The sequence below is a fragment of the Clupea harengus genome, chromosome 2, assembly GCF_900700415.2.
Source record: "Clupea harengus chromosome 2, Ch_v2.0.2, whole genome shotgun sequence".
Lineage (NCBI taxonomy): Eukaryota > Metazoa > Chordata > Actinopteri > Clupeiformes > Clupeidae > Clupea > Clupea harengus.
Genome location: NC_045153.1, coordinates 31059285 through 31078221, shown reverse-complemented (window position 1 = coordinate 31078221; position 18937 = coordinate 31059285). Strand labels below are relative to the sequence as shown.

The 18937-nt window shown below is 43.7% G+C and overlaps 2 protein-coding genes across 2 annotated transcripts in view; both read left to right on the top strand.

Annotated features, from left to right (window-relative positions):
- Positions 1-8923, top strand: part of LOC105898081 (E3 ubiquitin-protein ligase SH3RF3) — a 117490-nt gene extending 108567 nt beyond the window's left edge. The window contains exon 10 of the mRNA XM_031560840.1: positions 5507-8923. Within this exon, the coding sequence (XP_031416700.1) occupies positions 5507-5675 (169 nt within the window). The 3' untranslated portion in view covers positions 5676-8923. The remainder of the gene's footprint in view (positions 1-5506) is intronic.
- Positions 8924-14678: 5755 nt separating this feature from the next.
- On the top strand, positions 14679-17926 carry sowahca (sosondowah ankyrin repeat domain family Ca). Its single transcript, XM_031560835.2, has one exon. The coding sequence runs from the start codon at positions 15099-15101 to the stop codon at positions 16920-16922; it is 1824 nt and encodes a 607-aa protein (XP_031416695.1). The 5' UTR covers positions 14679-15098; the 3' UTR covers positions 16923-17926.
- The last annotated feature ends 1011 nt before the right edge of the window (positions 17927-18937 follow it).

Sequence of the window (18937 nt, the reverse complement as noted above, 5' to 3'; positions counted from 1 at the left end):
ACACACACCTCTGTCCCGTGAGAGGTAGGGCTCACTCTTGCTCACACACAACAACAACAACATGCATGTAAACACACTTGCTCACACACAACAACATGCATGTAAACACACCCATTAACACACTTTGTTTCGCTCTCTCTAACTCTATTTCTCTCTCTCTCTCTCACACACACACACACACACACACACACACACACGCACACACACACACATACACACACACACACACACATACACACACACACACACAACATGTATTATGAAAATGTGTTATAATGTCGCTGGACGTGACCACCACTCACAGAAGCCCTATAATCAGCATTGCCTCTGTGAATATTGGAGTTCACCAGAGGCTAATATCTACTCAATTAAAAAGATTGCAGCTTGCCTATTAACAGAATCACTTAAATGATAATGACCCAGACTGGACGATGTGTGATATATACAAGGGGGGGCTGATGTGCTCCTCCATTCATGATTCATGAGAGATGTACTACAGTCAGAGATGAGGCCTGGAGCAGAGTGAGTCTGGGGCTGAGTTCAGAGAATCCACTAGAAGAAAAACCGTCTGAGAGGGTCATGAGGGAAGAGAGAGAGAGAGAGAGAGAGAGAGAGAGAGAGTGGGGATGTGATGAGGAGAAAGGGCCATGAGGGAAGAGAGAGAGAGAGAGAGTGGGGATGTGATGAGGAGAAAGGGGGATGAGGGAAGAGAGAGAGAGAGAGTGGGGATGTGAAGAGGAGAGAGGGGGATGAGGGAAGAGAGAGAGAGAGAGAGGGGATGTGATGAGGAGAGAGGGGGATGACTTAATGAAACTCCACACTTCACAGAGAGCCACAGGCCACGTTCGTCACGTTCGTCACTCATGTTATTGCCCTCCGTCTCCACCATCATCCCTGAGCAGAGATACAGAGAGGGAGGGAGAGTCTGACAGAGAAACAGATCATTGGCGTAATATATTGAGAGAATAAGAAAATAAAAGACTTTAGTTTAGTTTCTCATCCCAGAATCGGCGCTATACACTCATATTCACAAGATTTGTCCAGGACCCCTACCTCTCCCTCCCCCCCACTGGCCTTCAGTAGAGTCAGGTGCTACTGGGAAGAGTCCTGTCCCAGTGAGCAGAGGGAGGTGAAGATGGTTCAGAGTGGGCGGCTGAATTGAGATGGACGTGGCAGTGGGAGTGGGAGTGAGGCGCTCCGTGTCCTCAGTGATCCCAGTGAGCTCTGCATCACACCAGCAGCAGGGAAGAAGAAGGAGACTGGCCCTGTTATATCCTCTCATTTGTATTCATTATTCAGAGGACATTAGATTTCCCTGACTGCATTGCAGCAGAGGGGTGCATCTATCATCACCTTCCTCCTCCTGAGAGAGAGGGACGCAAGCTTTTTAATTCCTCTGTGTCTGTGTGATGCAGGTTTGTATTTTGGTCAATAATGCGCTACTATCACCAAGGTAACATTTACCTGAGAGAATATCAACAACGTCCCAGTCTGTTGGACCACACAGCAGCACCCAGACTTGTGGTTGATAACCTGCTTATGTGTTATGAGGAAGACAACCACTAGACAAAAATCAATCAAAACTGCATTGGCACATCATTGGAAATGAATGCAGACGGTTAAACATGAGAGCATTTGGTAAGGTGTGTGTGTGTGTGTGTGTGTGTGTGTGTGTGTGTGTGTGTGTGTGTGTGTGTGTGTGTGTGTGTGAGAGCGCCTGGGTGCTGTCCTTCCCATCTATGCCCTAACGATGAGTAATCACCCCAGCCCTCGGCTCATGAACATCACCCCAGAAAACAAGCTTAGTTGTCCCGGCCGGCCCCTCACTCCTAACCCAGTGGTGTTACTCATCAGTGACGTGTGTGTGTGTGTGTGTGTGTAGCACCGCTGTCAGTCCTGTTGTCCTGGCCGGCCCCTCACTCCTAACCCCAGTGGTGGTACTCATCAGTGACGTGTGTGTGTGTGTGTGTGTGTGTGTGTGTGTGTGTGTGTGTGCCCCTCACTCCTAACCCCAGTGGTGGTACTCATCAGTGACGTGTGTGTGTGTGTGTGTGTGTAGCACCGCTGTCAGTCCCAGGCTCTTATCTCGCCTGCACCGGAAGGCACTGGAGCAAACCCATCTGCATGCACAGAGGCCAGAGAGGGAGAGGTCATCCGCCTGCCGTGGAGGAGGGAGTTATTGTCTCCCTTGTGCCGTCCCCGTGTCTCCAACGTCCTTGATAAGGAGATTCACTAACACCACTGTAGCGTGTGCCAGCCTCGGGTGCTCTTCACATGGGATGGGCATCATGGGATGGGCATCATGGGATGGGCATCATGGGATGGGCATCTCAGCTCCTCAGAGCTCAGAGAGAGAGAGAGAGAGTGCACCTCTGGATGCCCAGAGATCACACACACACATCTCCAGCCATGGCCATCCATCTCTTAAGAGCCTCAGCGATGGCCAACATCCGTCTTCGGTGAGAGCCCCTCGGCAGGCAGGCCACGCCCTCGGCACACTCATATGTTCTGGGCTGCTGCTCCTCCTGAGCCCTGACAGCCTCGCGGTGCCAACGCTCGTCCCTCACGCCGCTCGCCCCCGCCAGCTCTGTGATTCACAGCCGCCATCAAAACCGCCCATTGATTTTCTTCGCTCTTCCAAAATCGTGTCATCAAACCGGGGCTGAGGGCCGCGCTACAAATAATATTGCCACTAGTTTTAGAGTAGCAGTAGACACATTTGGGTGGAAGTGTGTGATTGTGCAAGCAATCACACATCGTTCTTCTCAAGTTTTATTTGTTTTTCCTCCTGTTCTTCTTCTTATTATTATGTGATTGCTCAAGCAACATGTTTTTACTGTTGCTCTTCTTAAGTTTTCGCTATCATTATTTTCATCATTTTTATTCCACACGTCCGTCCTGATCCCGTGCAGTGCTCATGTAAAGATGGTTGATCCTGTGCAGTGCTCATGTAAAGATGGTTGATCCTGTGCAGTGCTCATGTAAAGATGGTTGATCCTGTGCAGTGCTCATGTAAAGATGGTTGATCCTGTGCAGTGCTCATGTAAAGATGGTTGATCCTGTGCAGTGCTCATGTAAAGATGGTTGATCCTGTGCAGTGCTCATGTAAAGATGGTTGCACTGCCCCCCTGTCATTCTTTTGTCATCCCTTTTTTTTTTGCTCTATAATCTTTCCCTTCAACCTTGCCATTACGTTTACCTATCTGACTGGCTATCAGATATTTTCCCGAACCTTGAATGAAAGATAAACACGCTCTGTCTTTCATGTCAACCCAACTTTGACATTTACATATCTAGCTGTTATCAGAGATTTTCAGAGAAAGATTATTAGATTAAGAAAGAAACTGAGCCGTCCAAAAATGTTACTGCTTATCTGCTATAACTTTCAAAAAAAGACAACCACCAATCCGGATTAATGACTCTAGTCTATATATCAGCTGATGTTTTACTTGTGTTAATTAAAAGTGACAAGGTGACTTAATTTCAAAGCTAACGCAAACATACTTTGGTTTACAGTGCCATCCTAGCTCTGACTACACATACTAGTCATCCTCCATCCTTCAAGAATTATTGCACATATGATAAATACTACACTCGCTAATAATGAGTTTTGCACACAGATCAGACAGGACTACTGTTAGGCTGACCTAAAACATGCTATCCCACCCTAGCCAAATAACAAAAAACGAACTAGCTTACCATAGACAAGACGTTAATACTCTTTACACATAGTGTCAGCAGAATTTCCCATTCAGATGAAGCTTTGCTTGATTAAGCGTGAATGTTTAATTACTTCATTTAATGTAAACATTACCTCAATCGTCATCTATGTGTTTAGTTAGCTAACTCTTTGTGAACACTCTGCGCATGTTTGAGAGATATAGATGTATTTTCTGTTGACTAATGAAAATATCACAACCAGACTCACTGTAGAACTGTTTCACCGTTTCACAGGCACAAAATATTTCTGCAGCTGCAAAACTTTATTACTCATAAATGAACATAATTTTACAACCTCCCTAAATTGTCCCTAAATTGATCCCACACTATCAAGCACTGTGAGTCTATTGTAGCGAAGGTAGAGCGTGGTCACCCCATCCGGACTTGAACCCGGGTCTACAGGGTGCCAAACATGCACTCTGACCTCAACGCCAAAGAGCCAGGCTCCTTGGTATGGCAGTCAGTGCACATACTCATGTGTACGTAGTGACGTCACATCGTCACACTATATATCATCTTCTAGTAGCCCATGGCTCTGCTCCCAGTTCAGTTCACAAGCACACCTCTCACGTCTTTTTAAAGTACGGACCAATCAGGCCCCAGCGGGTACAGAAGACTTCTCTGCCCTGCGCCTTATTTGACGATAGTAATTGCTTATCCAACAGGTGGTAGGAGAGGCAAACCGTTCTCTCGTAGGACGAAGTGTTAGCATCCACATAGTTGCATAGGTTACGACTGACTACCGCTGCAGCACATTCCCATCTGCATTTTGGCAAGATCATCTCTAGTTTCAGGGACCAAATCCATGCTGCTTCCCAGGAGAATCCCGGATGATGAACGCACACACAGTCCCATTTGTTTCGAATTTGTTTCAATTTGTTGTTGCTGTTGCTTGCAGAGTCCTCATTTTAGGAAATATCTAAATGCAGGTAATATTGTGGTCATTCAAGGAGAACTAGCCGGAAGGGTCCTTCAGCGTGCTCATAAGTTGCACAAACTGATTACTGATTACTCCAAAGAGCTCTCGCTGAGATGTTGTTGATTGCCCTCATCTAATTGTTCTGCTTTTGATCACCCTCTGCGGTGAGGTGCTTGTGTTCATCGGCGTGAGTTATGATTCGCCCCTCCCATGACAGCGTGAGGAGAGGGAGCGCAGACAGTGACACATCTCTGCCTCCTTCATACCAACTTCCAGCAGCAGCTTGCTTACAAGATAGGATAGAATGTTGAGCAATGAGGAGCACAACCTGGGACACATCGCAGTCCCACATGAGGGGACAGAGAGGACACTCCACACACACGCACGCGCACACACACACACACACACACACACACACACACACACATACACACACACACACACACACACACACACACACACACACACACACACACACACACACACACACAAATACACAGGGCTACTGCATCAGCTAGACACCAGCAGGATTGTGAAATTCGTCTTCTCCACGCCGCTCCCTGGGTTTACCTCCAGCCCTCAAAACAAGGGATCTTTCATGTCTGCGCCTGCAGCAGACACAACCCATAAATCCCCCTCATCAAAGGGGCCGGTGTGTTTCCGCTGTCGAGACGCAGCCCATCCGCCGCCACGGCCTCTCCTGTTGACACCCGTAAATCAGGAGCTGGTTGGCCCATTTGATGTGGGTTTCTGCATGCATATGCATTACAGATCACTGGCGGAAGATTTTCCTTTTCTGTGTGCCTTGTTGTCCAGGTGTGGCGAGCGCTCACGCTGTCTCTTCCCGTTCTTCTCATCTCTCCGCAGGTACCGGGTGGTGGTGCCCTACCCTCCCCAGAGTGAGGCGGAGATCGAGCTGAAGGAGGGCGACATCGTCTTCGTGCACAAGAGGCGGGAGGACGGCTGGTACAAAGGCACACTGCAGCGCACGGGCCGCACGGGCCTCTTCCCCGGGAGCTTTGTGGAGAGCTTCTGAGCGCCGAGAATCTCCTGAGGAATGGCCAATCACCAGCTGCGCCAGCCTCACATTGCCATGGTGGTGGTGGTGGTGGTGGTGGAGGAGGGGTTGGTGGGCGAACAAGATCTTTTCTGAGCGGGCACCTCCAGGACAGCCTCAGAAAGCCTTCTCACAGAAGTCATCCGAAAGGGTGCAGTTGAAGGAGATGCCATCGTGATCGTGGGGACCTCTTCGAAAAACAGCCCAGCAACCGTTGGCAGAGACTCTTTGGCGTCATCATGAACCAATGTGAACAAAACAGCAGTGAATTCCCCTCCGAGTGAAGACCCAGGTACAGGAGAAGCACAGGAGGACGAGCAGACAGAACAGTCACTCACTGCCACAATAATCTGAGATCTCTCTCTCTCCCACGTGTTCTTAACGCCTGAAAGCACAGTGAAGGCCAGCTGGCAGAAGCCTTCTTGGTTTGAGATCGTGTCGGGAGAGGGAGTGCACATATCTGGTAACACACACACACACACACACACACACACAAAACACACACACAGAAAACCTCCAGCACTCCTCAGTTCAGTAAAGCCAGGCTCAAGCAGTGCCTTCCATCTCTGGACCTGCCAACACCAGAACCAGAACCAGCCTCTGACTGAGCCAGAGCCCTCTAGTGCAGGGCACACCTAGCTTGTGTAAAGTATCGTTGTTCCTCCTCTCTCTCTCTCTTTCTCCTCTTTGGTCTTGTGAAGCAGCTGCTGTGTGCTTGTTGGACCTCCCCCCCCCCAACACACACCCCTTGCATGGGTCCCTGTTGAGTTCAGACCTCCAGAGTTGTGAAGCCCTTCACTAATATTCCCCCGTGCTCTTATTTCAGTCATCAAAAGTGCTCAACACGGTACTTGTTATCACCCTGATACAAAAAAAAAATCCTTGATTTCAAGTTTTCCACAATATCGTGACAAATAGAGTTCCCAGCACAGCAACTCTGACAACCAAAGGAGAGGCCGGAGAGCACATGGACTGATTGTGATTGTGAAGTGAGGGGTAAGCAAGGACACACCTCTGGGTAATCCAACTAATGATAGTTATGTCCTTGGGGAGGATGGAGCAACTAAAAGAGTTCCCCTGTCTCTCTTTCTGATGACTATAGTGAGCCAAGCATATCTGTGACGAGTCATCCTGTTCTTATCTGCCTCAGTGTGTGCTCACTTGTACTTGTCATGACATTTCTTAAAGAGCTGATGAATTGAATTGTGCGGCTCTTTTGTATGGCTACTGTAGTGTTAAGGTCAGTGGGTAATTTAACATGATTTTTTTTACCATTTTAACGAGTAAGTGTTTTTACTCTATACATGAATTTCCATGTACCTGTACTAAATGTGTCTTATGGATACAATGAAATGCTAAATGTTTTTCGTTTTGTTCTATTTTGTGTTCTTGTGTAGCAAGTCCCTTCCCATGCTTGTTCTAAAAGCGTGCGTTAATGGATCCCCCTCTGATCCACTTTCCCCCGAGAGGGTTAGGAAACCTGTTGCACCTGCGAGAGCGCACAGTTGAAAAGCACAGACTAGGAAACTACCACTCCATCACAGGCCATGAAGAGAGGGCTTTTGCCAAGGTTTTCAGTGTGGAAGCAGCTGGCACTGAAAGCACATAATTACTTTTCTAGGCAAACAGCCACATTGCCTCGCTAAGGGAGGCCAGGAAGATTGTTTAAAGAGCTGTTTTTTTTTTTAAACAACGCTGCCCAGTAGTGGAGCCAACAGCTAGGCCAGGGTGAATGGGACACCTCTGGGCCCAAAACACCCACGCACGTGGGGTAACGTCGTCGGATCGCGCCCCCCAAAGAACCACACAAAGACAAAGCACAACCTTTTAGAGGTTTACATCTTTTAAAAGACAAACTGCATTTGTGACAGTCTGGCAGACTGTATACTACGTGTTGCATTCTCACAAGAGAATTTTCTTTGAATGGACTAAAAATATTGTATAGAGCACAGAAAAAACACGGGCCCAGTTTAATCCCTGTAATCACATTTGCAATCTCACTGGGATTGGTGTCAAACCACCGTGGATTGTGGAAACTGTTGGGGGATTTGTCACTTAACGCCGTGATTGGGGGATTGACAGAGATTACAGCCCATTGGAAAATCAAAAGCACAGAGATTAAGACCATCCACATCCCACCCTCGGCCATGAGAGCAGATAGCACATGGGCAGAACGCTTCTTGCCCTGCGCACACACACCCATTTCCAGATCTTTCTATCTACGTAAATATCAGCAGTGATGATTGATCCCCTTCTCCTGGGACAGAGGAAGTGGCTGTGTGTGTGGAACTGATCCCTCTGGTCCATTCTTCATCATTAGGGCTATCAGTGCCAGCACAGCACAACTCAGCACAGCACAGCATAGCCCCCCCCCCCTTGATGGACCTCTGGGTAATGGTTCAGGAAGTGGATGCAGGTGGTGGAAGGTGAAGAAAGATTTATAGGTCTTCATGAAAAAGATTGGCCATCTCAGCCAACACCCCATTCTTCCTCTTCCTCTTCCTCAGCACTCAGTCCATAGGTTAGGCCACGCCCCCAAGCCCTCATGCCTCTATTCAGTCGGTGGTGCTGTCCCCACCCCCATCCCCAGCCAACAAAAACAATGCAGTGGTATTATGGTTGTCAAGCAACTGTGTACAGTTGTGTTTTTTTTCCTTGTCTTTGTTTTGAAATTTCAATATTTCAAGAACAGCGAGTTGGTTTTCCCTGTGAATTATGTGAAAAATGGAGGGAGTTGTCTCTGGGCGCGAAGCACAAGTCCATTTCCATGTTGGAGATGCAGCTCACTCTCGATGCCACAGATAGGCGGACAGGACGTCGCAGCTGTCCTCCATCTTGGTGTCACTGTTCTTCAACATTCTCATGGATCTGGGTTCAGTGCAAGGTGTTCGACCCTTGTGACAAGAACTTGTGTACCACTGAATGGTTAAAAGAGAGTTTTTTTTTTTCTCGAGAGGATTTTTGTCAAGCATGGAAAGTCATGCATAATTATCAAGAGGAGTTTTACATTGCTACGTTGAAAAAGAAGTATAAATATATAAATATATATTGTGAATACATATTTATGGGCCATTGGTAAGCAGTTGAGATATTGAGGAATATTTCCTCTACTCTTGATAACCAGCAATGGATTCATTTACGTTTTGTCTTGTATTAACTACATGTGGTTTGTTTGTTTTTTCATGTCAAGTGCATTTAAGCAATAAATGCCTTTGTTTTAAAATAAACAGCTTGCTTTTCTTGAATTTGAATTATTACGTTAATCTTTATAACTCTTCAGCATAAATCTGATACAATCCAAAGACTCAAACATAAGTCATTTGAAAACTTGCACTGCATTAAAAAAAAATCTTAAATTATACTTCCTATCAGTAGGTTTGCTAGTTAGTTTGGACTATGTCTAGGGAAGTTTGATCTCACAAATCTCTCTCTACTCTCCACTCCCCCAGAGTGACCTTTGCAACACAGCATTCAAATCCATCCTCTGGCCATCACCCCTGGCTCAGGGATGCCATGGCTGCATCAGGGCTTCTTAATCGGTATTAGTGATGTTCTGTGCCAGTTTGGGCTGAAATGCCATCCTGTCACCATCTCCACACAATAGCTCTTCCTCCTCTGATGGTTAAGCACATATGCTCACTGTTAAGTCACACATAAAGCATTTAGTGTGTGTGTCACACATACATACCAAAGGTTTCTTATTATCTTTTTGTTTTAAATGTCATTTCCATGAAGCATCATATTGTGGTGCCCAAGAGTACTACGCTTTTGTAATTGGTAATTTCAGATACTGGGACTTAGGGAAAAATCCACATAAATGACAGACCAATTTCCTTTCCCAAACATCGCTGTGTGGAAGAATCACTCCAGAAGGCTGTCAACCACGGACAATCTAAATGCAAATGCCAGTGATTATTTCCAGGGTCCCTGTCAGCCAGAGAGGTTATTTGGAAGGGGAAAGGTGTGTGAAGCCGGTCGTTTGTTTTAAATTCTTGGCAGGATGATGGTAACACCGACTGTTCAGGGACAGGTCGGTAAACTGTGCATGTTGTTTTTTCTGTATTCTATGATAGGGAAGTTGTACCAGCAATACATGCTGACGTGACTTCAGGATTGTTCCTTCTCCAGGCACCAATTCAGTCAGCTCATGATCCATTGCCCTAGGCTACAGAGATGCCTGACTATATTTGTGAGAGATTTGTCTCCGGTACCTCTCATGCACCTGAGGACCCTGCTCTAGCGGATATTGATTGAAATTGAAGGACATCTCCCTGAGACTTCTCAAGACATTTTTGGCAGTTGCCCATAACATGAAAGGGCAGACTGGTTCAGGGAAGGGCAGTGCATTTCAGAGCCAGAGGACTACAGGCTTTAAGAACTGAGGGTTTTGACAAGGTCACGAAGAAGATAAAAGAGATCACGGAGTGTTGGACCTCAGTGAATGAAGGCTGATCCCTTGCCTGACGGGGGAAAAAAGCCCCAGCAGTGAATGGAATGATCACAAGTTAGACTAATCACCATCACATGCTATGTTTCCAGTTCTTATGGACGCCATCTCTTTGTGTCACTAAGTGAAAGTGCACAGGAGCACCAGTCAGCAGTGCCCCCCTCCACCCTGCCCAAACCCCCCCGTAGAGGCGCACTCAAGCAGAAGGGGAGGTGTACCTGAGGCCAATGCATAGAAATAACCCAGTGATCACATTCCTGTCACTTCACAAAGCTGCCATGACATTTATCATTACCCCCGCTTCCTACACAATCAGGTAACCCTCGCTCTTGCTTGTTGCCCTGGCAACCAGTCTTAGATTTGGTGCATTTTCATCTAGATCATCAATTCTGTTACGGCTTGATTACAAAATATATCACTGGATGTGGGACCAGATGAAAATAAAGCAATTATTCAGACTTTTCACAAAAAAACAGTCTGCTTACTAGTGTTTGGGGTACCTAGAATGTAGGTCATGTGTTTTTTTATATGCATCACTTATACATTGGTGCCATCTAGTGGCCGTTTGCATGTGGTTTCAGCAATGGTTCCCAGAGTGTAGTGCAGGCCCCTTAGTGGGGGAGCGGGTTGAGAACGAAGAAATGGAACGAGCACCACCTACTGGTCAAATGAAGTATGGCGGAGCCGTAGCCTGTAACTAACCTATTTACTGATGAGTTTATAGCTTACTTTGGACTTATATATTATGGTCAGGGCCTACTGTTACATATATACATACATATATTTAATTGATCAAATATTTAAGTTTAACTGATTGATGAAATGGACATGTTTAACTCTTCGAATGAAGAAAGAATGTTAAAGAAAAGCTATGCAATAACTGTCTTTTTTGTTTTGTTTTTGTTGTCTGTTTTTTTTTTATTTAGTTGGTTTTTAATTGAAAACTTGAATTGAGTTTCAGCTAGTGCAATCTATGTATTCTCCCCGAGGTCATTAATGATACTACTACTGTAACCCAATAAATAGACCACTAACAGATGTCATTAATGACACTACTACTGTAACCCATTAAATAGACATGACTACAGGACATGACTACATTCAGATCGAATTAGGATATTTACATACCACAAAGCCAAAATACACAACATTGCTTTTCTAATGACATTTGGGAGACTACTCCAACAGCACCCAATAGCTATGCTGGATGCCACAGTTTGGAAGTGCCATTGGAATTTGCTGAGGCACTGTGAATTGGGCTTAAAAGCTAAAACTTAAATTAAAATTAAAAACTCCGCCCCACTTTAACGGAAATATGAGCACATAACACCAATATTACACTCACTACACTGGCTCCCTGTCTCTTTCCGGATTGACTACAAAGTCCTTATACTCAGCCATACATGCATAAATGGGCATGCACCTCCCTACCTGCAAGAATTAATTACTCCCCAAACCTCCACCTGCACCCTCAGGTCTTCAAACAGCTCGCTCCTCCGCGTCCCCAAAACAAAGCTCCGCACCATGGGCGACCGGGCCTTTTGCTCGGCAGCACCACGCTTATGGAACAGCCTCCCTGACCACCTAAGGGCAACGCAGACGCTGGACTCCTTTAAAGCTGGACTAAAAACATTTTTATTCAGGAAGGCATTTCTGGCCTTGTGTTAAATCGTATGTCAAAATGTTAAAAAGTTTTCTATTATGCTTATGTTAATTCATTTTTATTTTATTGTATTATTATAGTTAGTTTTTAATATGTTGGCACTCTGAGATTCTTTTGAATGAAGAGTGCATTACAAATAAAATAAATTATTATTATTATTATTATTAATAAAAAGACTTCATATCAATTCAGTAGTCTTTCAGCCCTAGTCTCTGTATAGCTGTTGCCAGAGTATTTGAAGGTAACATTAAATACTTCCCTGATCATTAAGTGTGATATAGCTGAGATTAAAGTCATGAAACTGTCTTACCAACTGATTAAACAAACTCTGAGTTCAAGAAACATTATATAAGACACTGCATCTAAACTCATTTGAACTCATTTGTGAAATGCTGAGATCTATCAATAACAGTGTACACTTCCGTTGCAGAGGTGCTTAAAGAACACACACAAGAAGTTGTTGCAAAAATCACAGTGCCTTAGAAGGTGCTTATAATTTTGTTAAAAATAAATACAATTCTGTTCATTCCGTGCATTCTGTCCATTGTCATTTCTGTTGTCTTTCTTTTCCATTCAGACTAAACAGGACTCACATTTTAACACAAAGTCAATTTAACATTGATGTGCTGCATATACTCCATACAGTGTGTCACCCAGTAGCCAAAGCAGAGGTGTATATGTGTTTTTTGAAGGCTTTTTAGCATCCAATGCTGTTATAACATGTAGAAAGTTGATACAACTGAAATTATGATCATGTTAAATGGATGTCCACAGTTTTACACACTTGTTTTGAACTCCAAATATGGACTCTCCTGCTGTCTCACACCCTTTATGTAATATGTGGTAACATTGTTTACTTTGTAGCTTCAGACATTGTGTGAATATTTAGCATATACTGTATGTAACTAATTTATATCATATAGAAAATCAGTGTTAATCTTGTTTTTGCTGTACTACTTGTTTAATTGCACTTACACTGTATGTGAGTGTGTGTGTGTGTGTGTGTGTGTGTGTGTGTGTGTGTGTGCGCGTGTGTGTGTGTGTGTGTGTGTGTGTGTGTGTGTGTGTGTGTGTGTGTGTCCTTCAGTTCAACATTCTTCCAAAAACACCTGCTTCATCTCCTCCATCCTTTCAGATCCACCAGGTATTCAATTCAATTCAATTCAATTCAATTCGATTTTATTTATATAGCGCCAAAATAAAATAAAAATTGTCTCAAGGCACCTTACGGATCCCAGTGCCTTCCAGCCTCTTGTCAGCTGAAGTTCTACACACAGACACAAATGAACCAGAGTCATAATTCATTCTGAAGACCATGCTTTGCAGGCAAGTACTGGACAGCCATCGGTGACCAACAGCAACCTTGTCCAGTGAAGGGCATCTACGGCGTCTCAAATAATAAACTGAACTGATAGAAGGAGTTCATGTGTGCACATGGTTCTCTTCAGCAGCTGCTACATGAGGCCAGTGTGGTCTTCCCACTAACTGGACTTGTGCTGCTGGGCTTCATCTTCAGATTTAGGGGATTTTCATGGAGCTGCTTTGAAAAGCTAGGACATCTAAAGAATATCTCCTAAAATGAGGTTAAGTCAACAGTTCCAAGGCTCCACATCAGCACAGCAGGAGCCTATGGGAGAGTGAATTAAACATCAGCAGTCTGAAGCACAGGGAATTACCCAAACAGAATTATGCCCAGTTCTCCTGCTTTGTGCATAATGGAACATTTACAGTAGCCCAAACCTTAGGATAGAAAGAAAATATCAAAGGCAAAGTCTATCATGCACTAACGTCTGGAAAATAAAACCTATTTTAGAGTCCCAGTTAGTAGCTTAAATTGCGATAGGCCTACTCTTTCAGTAATCGAGTATGGGTTCATCCAACTGCTTTACTACCACAGAATTGAAGTATGTAAGAATATTTAGTAACCAATAACTATGCGTTCACAGTGGGATTTTGAGTATGTGACTAGCCGTACCTGTTGTCAGTTGGTGTAATGTAAAAGAGACAGTAGAGGTCAGAGTGAAACTTGAAGACACATACAGGTTTCCCAGATTCACACACACCAGCATCTCCCCTAAATTCAGAAATCCACACTTCTTCCTTCAAGCCAAAGCTCTGTTGGATTACTCTAGTGAGTTCAAATTCAAACAGCTGTACTGGTTTAGCCATGTAACTGTCACATTTATACACTCATGTAGCCCCCCTTAAAACAGAATTTTAAGAGGCCACTTGTGTTTTGAATCCTATCAATAGATCAATATCATGTTCATATCAATCAAGATCGATTACTTGGTTAATATCAATTATTGCAAATGTTTATTTTTTTTTTTAAACAATAGTTTTGGTAACTTAAGTAATACATTAAGAATGCAAACATATCGCATAAATTGTAAATGACTTAAAAAGTAGCCTACTGTCACGACACCATGATTGTAGTTTGGCGCTAGTACGTTAATTTGGTCTCCTACCATGAGTTTGGTGTTGCCCTATTTAGCTCTCATTGTCTCCCTATAGCCTAGGTATAAGGTGGGATATTTCAGTCTTTAATGATTATATGAAAATGATGCTCATTGCTGTTGACTTTCTAAGGGGTCCCACTATGCCACCTGAAATGGCATATTATAATTATTTAAAATGTAATGCAGTTATATTGCTATTTGAAACACAATAAATGAAAACAACCATTCTTGCTAACAGACTATTCTAAGTCCAATTGGCTTGGTTCAATAATGCCACGAACTTATAATAACATTCTAACTGATACAGATGATACTGTCACAGAAAGTAGGCTACTGATATTGCCAAGTGATGTTTTGAGGAAACGTGAGAGGGTCTTTGACAATTCAATGTTGATACTTTTACGAGGAATTCTATAATAATGGGAAACATCCCCCTACCGCCGGGCAGTGGTATTTTCCCCTTGCGACCCCGCCTCTGTAAAGATCTGCTGACAACTGAGGCAAGTGGACGGCTATGGTTACCATTTTGGCTCTGCCAGGAATAAAAGGTGTCATTTTTAGGTCGTTTGTGGATCCAAAATGAACGGCCATGCAAATAGGCTTTCATCAACAAGCGGCAGGCCTAGTTGCTAGGATGCGATGGACTTTGTTACTGAGGCGACCCCTATCTGACGCATTTGCCTTGCATGCTCTCATGAATGGATAACCTACTTCTGACCGTAGAAGGTGGAATGCTGTCATTTGCATCAACGAAAAGTAGTATCCGGAAATAACTGGCGGTATGCAATATGTGAAAAGAACTCTGCATAGGCTATCGTTTTATCTGTTTAACCATGGCGTCTGAATGCACTCAAGAGTCTGTTTTGCGTTTCCTAATTGAAAAAGGAGGGCGAGTAAAAAATAGAGAACTGATTGACCACTTCAAAGTTACCGTTTCGCTTGATCCTACGACGAAAACGACATTCAAGGAGACATTAAAATGTTTTGTGGATAATGTGGCTTTTGTTAAACAGGAAAATGGAGAAAAATTCGTCTGCTTGAAGAAAAAATACAGAGAGGGGGTAACGCGAACAGTCGAGAGGGATGATGGAGAATGCAATGGAAATGGTCTCCCTGCTGATGCGATTTGTCCATCCGAGCGGAATGAAAGCAGTGCTATCAATGGTGCTATAGGCCTGCATGATCTGGACAACGGTAATGAGCCCTCGAAATTGGAAGAACTCTCTGAAAATTGTTTACAAAACAGAACGTCGAATTTGAATATGGCTTTAGACCGGTCTTCTATGGAAAACGGGGGTCGTTTGAGCTCGGCTGCTAATGATGTTGCAGAGCAAAAAGTATCTGATGTTAAATCCGTCACAGCAAGGGATAAAGTGTCCGGAGCAGCTTATGAAAAAACAGCGGACGACAGTGTTTCACACATCGCTTTGAGCGAAGGTAAAAGTTTAATTACACATAACGAGTCCAACACTTCTGAAATGTCAAATTTAGATATGACTCTAAATGATAGCCCTATACCTTCATCTGAATTATCCGCCACTGAAGTTGCAGATGGATTAACTGAGGAGACAGCTCCCTCCCTTCAGTCATCTGTCAACCTTGACATGTCCGCTAACGAAATCGATGCTGAGCCTGTTGTCAGAGGACCGACAATTCCCGTATGTCGTCGTCGGACCTCAAGAGGCTCTCAAAGAAGTTTGCTAGCGTTTTCGGAAGACGGGATGAACGAAGGGGTGTTTGATTTGGCAAATAGTGGCGATAGCAACACCCCAAAAAGCAGCAGAAAGAACTTTATTGAACTAATGATGAGCAGCTCACCCCAAGTCCGGCGCACCCTTGTTCACAGAAACTCACAAAGTAACCTTGCGGTAAGAAATAGGGACTCGGTAAGAAGCGAGGGAGACACAGTTTCTTTGCTTTCCTCAACCGATGAGGACTGCACAACAGTGATGTTGGACCCCCTGGAACACGAGTGGATGATGTGCGCATCTGATGGACAGTGGGAGAGTCTTCAGCGGCTCCTGGTGTGTGATCCAAGTCTGGTTACAAAGAGGGACTTTGTAACCGGATTCACTTGTCTGCACTGGGCAGCAAAGCAAGGCAAACAAGAACTTATGGCCAAGCTGGTCAGTTTTGCAAAAGAGCATGACATTCCAGTCAATATTAATGCCCGCTCCAGTGCAGGGTACACCCCTTTGCATCTTGCGGCCATGCACAGTCAAGTTGAAGTGATGAAGTTGCTTGTGGGTGCCTTTGATGCGGATGTGGAGATGAGGGACTACAGCGGTAAAAAAGCCTCTCAGTACCTCAGCAGTAATGTGGCAGGGGACATCAAAGACATCGTTGGGCCCTGCACGGACTCAGACATAGAGAATGCAGATAGTGGAACTGGGCGATGGAGACTGCACAAAGTTCTGCCTTCCAACCTGAACCCACTCAGGCTGCTTAATCACCCTGATGATGCACAGGGTGAGAGTGGTGCTGCAGGGAAGCCCAGATCTCTATACAGAAAAGCCTCCATCGGACGGATCAAGCTGAACAGAAGCAGATTCAAGACCCAGATTGTCCACAGCACATCGTTCAGAGAAACGGATGAAGGAGAAGGCTCCCTGAAGAGTCCAGCCAAATCCAGACCGGTGTCAAACCTCTTTGGATGAACTTACACACCACAGGCTATGGCTGTTAGAATGCCTTAACATGAAGTTGATGGCATGTGCTTAATTCTTGATCACCCGATGGATTAGAATTGTGAAAATCCCACTAACTTTAACCCAGTATGTCACACAATGATGCATTGTTCCTAAATGAATCCTTTGGTCTGCTAATGCACTTGTCTGTTGAATATTTGTGAACTAATTTATCCAAGCGCAGTAAATCTAGTAAATATTTTTTAAGGAACAGTTGAACGGTAGTAGGCTGCACTTGCCACTTTTATATAAACTTGTGACTTGAGCCAAGTATTTAATAATAATGTTATGAAGACATTCAACCCATGTGATAACCACTTACATAGAGAAGTAGGTTCAGTCTCACTATGCAGTTAGCCACTCTGGCGTTTGCACTTTGTTTTTGGTATGGATTTGTACAACTGTAAAGACAGTTTTCATTTATTGTGGACATTTACCTTTCTGAATATATATATACACTATCCATAAAATGGAGTGCATTGAAGGCTGTTTGTTTGGAATCCCTTGCCTTTAGCTTGAATTTCCCTGTACCTTATATGTATTGTAATATGTATGGAATCAATCTTAGACATTCACCTTTTACACCAGGTTGATTCAGATTGTTTCATTGAATTCAGACATTCCGCAACATTGTTTCTTCAGTTTGAAACATGGTCTGCAGTTACAGTGTTGTACTGTGGACAGACACAAGCCCAGTTTGATGAAACCTCATTCAAGCTGTTTCAAGCTGCTACTTGTTGTCTGTAAAAGTCAAAAGTCCTTTTTAAGGATTTTAAGGAATCAAGCAATATAGCTTTGTGATAATCATTTATGTGTGGTGCTTTTACATGGCCAGTTTTAGAACATATGTCTATGTTAGTGTTGTCTATGGAAAATGGAGACTATGCCAGATATGTGAGATAAATGAAGCCATTTTGTCTGACCTCATATCTATTCCCTTTATTTTACTAAATAAATATATCATGTGAAACTACCATGCCAGCATGTTGAAATCAACTTGTTAAGTTATCACTTTGCCATGCATGACCTCGAAGTTGTGTGTGTGTGTCTGAGTTTTAGGCTTGTAAGATATTGGGAAGAGGAACTAAATATGATTACAATGGAATCAAGACACGTATAGGTAATCAATTGATTTAATTAAAACAAAGAAGTTTTGTACTGAACAATATGTAATGGCAATGTAGTAACTAAGGCCGACTGACATATCTCCTGATGCTGTTACTGAGAAGATGAAAAGATGTTCATTCAGCTGTTCATCTGTTCAGTGAATGAATTATTAATACTAATTAATTTAATTTTACTTAGGTTACAACAGACTGGCACATTGTGGTGTTTATTCATTATTTAATGGATGTAAGTATCAAATAGATGTCCGTTCTGCACCTGTTAGCTGAAAGGAATTACAAGATCAGGATGGCCGCTGATATGATAGTCTGTTACAACATTTATATTTGTAGTTAAGTGTTTCTCCCCCAGCTTAATGTCATTATTTATGAAGTTGAATCAATTAACTCATTTTGTATGTTAAGGCTTATTTCATCTTGGAGTTCTGAACAGCTTTTTATAAACGAATCAGGATTTTTCAACACTTTGGGAACATTTGGAGAAAGAGAATTTGAACAGAAGAGAATTGCATGAATACATTGCAATGTTTGTTTGTGCAGATATCACAAAAACTCTACAAACTTAAAGGCAGAGTATAGTAGGATTTGTCGGTTGCTGTTTGTAAACACGCCATTCAAAGTTGGCCCCCCACCTGCCCGGTTCTATGAGCATTTGAGAGAGAGAAAGCATGAATAAAAAGTAGAAGATACAGTTGGAGTAAAATATCAGTCAGTGCAGTTACCTAAATGTTAGCCAGCCTACTCTCACTCTGGTGACTAGCCAACTCTCAACGTGTTAGCCTATATTACGCTACCAAATACAACAACAATAAAAAACTATTGTTCAGCTTTACTTGTAAAAGGTCATTCCTATGGAGCAAT

What these genes read in the sequence shown, in the direction of transcription:
- sowahca (XM_031560835.2), top strand. Translation starts at nt 15,099, where the DNA reads ATGGCGTCTGAATGCACTCAAGAGTCTGTTTTGCGTTTCCTAATTGAA.